General features: G+C 44.4%; 1 protein-coding gene across 1 annotated transcript; it reads left to right on the top strand.

Moving 5' to 3' along the window:
* Window positions 1-843: 843 nt before the first annotated feature.
* LOC144477596 (uncharacterized) lies at window positions 844-3,126 on the top strand. The gene has a single exon (XM_078195322.1). It carries the CDS (start codon window positions 844-846, stop codon window positions 3,124-3,126), a length of 2,283 nt encoding a protein of 760 aa, XP_078051448.1.
* The last annotated feature ends 150 nt before the right edge of the window (window positions 3,127-3,276 follow it).

Here is a 3,276-nt window from a genome sequence, read left to right as displayed (position 1 = left end):
TCCAATTTCGAACTGGCTAGGGCGAGATTGGACAAGACCGTCCAAAAGTTGGTAAAGGACGGATTATTTGATGAATATGACAGAGTCTTCGCGGATTGGATTGCAGAGGGTATTATAGAAACTGTACCCGCCGAAGACTTGAATTCTTGCTCGCACTACTTGCCTCACCGCCCGGTCATCAAACTAGACAGTACCACGAGGATCAGGCCGGTTTTTGACGCGTCTGCTAGGGAAAAGGGGTTTCCCTCGCTCAACGACTGTCTAGAAAAGGGACCGAATTTGATTGAGTTAATACCGGCCGTGCTGCTTAGATTCCGAGAAAGCAAACTCGCAGTGCTCGCTGATGTCCGTAAAGCTTTTTTACAAATCGAAGTAAATCCTAAAGATCGAGACTATCTTCGCTTTCTGTGGTTTGAGAACGGGAAACTCCAGACTTTTAGGCACCGACGCGTAGTATTTGGCCTCACCTGTAGCCCTTTTTTATTGGGAGCGGTTCTGGAGTATCACTTCACGAGTTTGATTCGAGACACCCCCGCTCGGTATGGGGATCGTTGGTCGGTGGAAACGATTAAGAAATTGGCGCGATCATTTTATGTGGATAACTGCGTCGCGAGCGTGGATTCTGTAGAAGAACTGACTTCTTTCGTTTCCCAGTCTAAGGATGTAATGGCCGCGGGATGCTTTGATTTAAGAGGGTGGGAGTTTACTAATGATGCCACCGGTAAGGAAACAACTTCGGTGTTAGGATTGTCATTTAATAAGATTCGCGACACAATTTCGATAAATTCTACGACTTGGAAAGATAAAGATAGCGAGGTAATTTCGAAACGAGCCATTTTGGCTATGGCAAATAAGGTGTTTGATCCCATCGGGTTTACATCCCCCGTAACATTGCTACCCAAATTGATGTTGAAAAAATTGTGGGAAGAAGCAGTTGATTGGGACACACCCGTGAGGGAGGATATTCGTCATGAATTTTTACTCTGGTACAACCAGTTACACTACTTAAACGACATAGAGATCCCGAGGGGAATAGGGCACGGGACGCGTTCACTGCACACTTTTTGTGACGCGAGCAAGAACGCTTATGCTACTGTTACATTTTTGCGTAGTGAAGGTAGAGACGGCGTTGAGTTAGACTTTCTCGCAGCTAAAGTTAGAATTGCACCGGTAAAAGCAACGATACCGCGTCTTGAGTTATTAGCTGCATTGATAGGCAGTCGACAAACCCAGGGTATAAAAGAATTCTTAAAGTTCGAAGGCCCAACCTTTTATTGGTCGGACTCGACAACGGTGTTGACCTGGCTGAAGAGAGACACACAATGGGGCACTTTCGTATGGAACCGCGTAAAGGAAATCAGACAAACCACGTCTTCAGGAGTTTGGAGATATGTACCGGGCGAGATAAACCCTGCGGACCTTCCGTCTCGAGGTTGTCAAGCAAGACAGTTGCTCGACTCTCGTTGGTGGGAGGGTCCCAGCTGGCTTCGTAAAGAACAATGCGAATGGCCAGTGGGTATAGGTGCGATCGATGAAGACAAGGTGAATGGTGAGAGCAAGAAATCAAGTCAGATTGTTATGTTCAACGCGGAAGAGATAATGGAAAAGATTATACAAACGTTCTCTTGCTATACTAGGATGATCAGATTTTTCACTATTATTATACGGTTTGTGAATTTCAAGTATAAAAGTAAAAGGACGAAAGGCAAGGTGTTGACTTATGTCGAAATCTACCAGGCGGAACTCAAGGTCTTGAAATACTTACAGAGTAAGATGTTCCTGCCACAAGGAGACGCAAAGTTAGCTACGTTACAGACTTTCACGCACACGGACGGGTTAATTCGGTTAAAGACAAGAATAGTCGAACGCCAAGATAGTTTTCCGTTCTTGTATCCAATACTTTTAGATTGCAAACACAAGGCAGTGGAATTGTTGATCCGTGAAACCCATGAAAATATGTGTCATGCGGGGGTACAGACGGTTATGTGTCATTTGAGAGAAAAATTTTGGATTTTGTCAATAAGAAAAACGGTACGTTCGATTATACATAAGTGCGAAATATGTAAAAAACACAGAGCCAAACCGATGCAAGCGATCACCGCTCCGTTGCCTGTTGATCGCGTGAAAGTAGCTTCTGTATTTGAGGTGACCGGGGTAGATTTTGCAGGACCGTTAATTCTACGCGGAAAAGAAAAGGCGTGGATATGTTTATACAACTGCGCAATCTATCGAGCCGTACATTTAGAACTTGTAACTTCCATGTCGACTCACGCGTTCTTAGGAAGTCTGCGACGCTTTATCGGACGTCGAGGCAGACCGACGATCATGTACAGCGATAAAGGGTTGAATTTTGTTGGAGCTGACAATGCGTTCAAGAGGCTGAACTGGGACCAGATCACGAAGTATAGTTCTACGAATCGGATCGACTGGCGATTCAATCCCCCCTCTGCTCCATGGTGGGGAGGATGGTGGGAGCGCTTAATCGGCTTACTAAAAAATATACTTCGTAAGGTTCTCGGAAAAGCGTGTCTAGCGTATGAAGAAATGAATACGGTTTTATGCGACTGCGAGCGTACGTTAAATTCACGACCTTTAACTTATCTCTCGGAAGAGTCAAATGACTTAAAAGCACTGACACCCGCGATGTTTTTGCACGATATTAGAGAAGCGGAAGTAATAGATATAGACATGATCGAAAGAATTGATTTAAACGCGCGATTCAGATATAAACAAGAAATAATGGAACACTTGCGGAATCGATTTCGAAAGGAATATTTGAGCCAGCTGATTGCGAGAGGTAACGTTAGGGAACCACGAAAATTAAAGATCGGTGATGTAGTCATGATCGGCGATGATAATCGCAAACGAGTCATTTGGCCTTTAGCGCGGATCGAGGAACTCGTTGTCGGACGAGATGGCGTGGTTCGAGTGGCCGTTTTGAAAACCAAAGAAGGTCGCCTAAAAAGACCGATACAACGCCTTTATCCGTTAGAATTAGAAGTAGATGCAGCCGATGAAGAAGGTGCAGCGATACACGAAAAGGCGAACATGGTCGAGAAGCGAATACTCGAAAAGGAAATGAGAACGCGAAGTGGTCGAATTGTTAAAAGACCTGATAGATTATAAGATCGTTTAATCGTAAGTTTCCTGTGTTATTATGAGAACAATTTATTACTCCAAGTTTGCGTAATCCTTAACACGAAATTGAGTTGATGACTCAAGGTGGGAGGATGTTGAGAATGCTGGAGCGAATGCATAGTTTGCATTGTAAGAAAA

This window comes from Augochlora pura, unplaced genomic scaffold (assembly GCF_028453695.1).
Source record: "Augochlora pura isolate Apur16 unplaced genomic scaffold, APUR_v2.2.1 APUR_unplaced_2195, whole genome shotgun sequence".
NCBI lineage: Eukaryota > Metazoa > Arthropoda > Insecta > Hymenoptera > Halictidae > Augochlora > Augochlora pura.
Note: the sequence above shows the minus strand (reverse complement) of the source record. Positions and strands in the feature narration are given on the sequence as shown.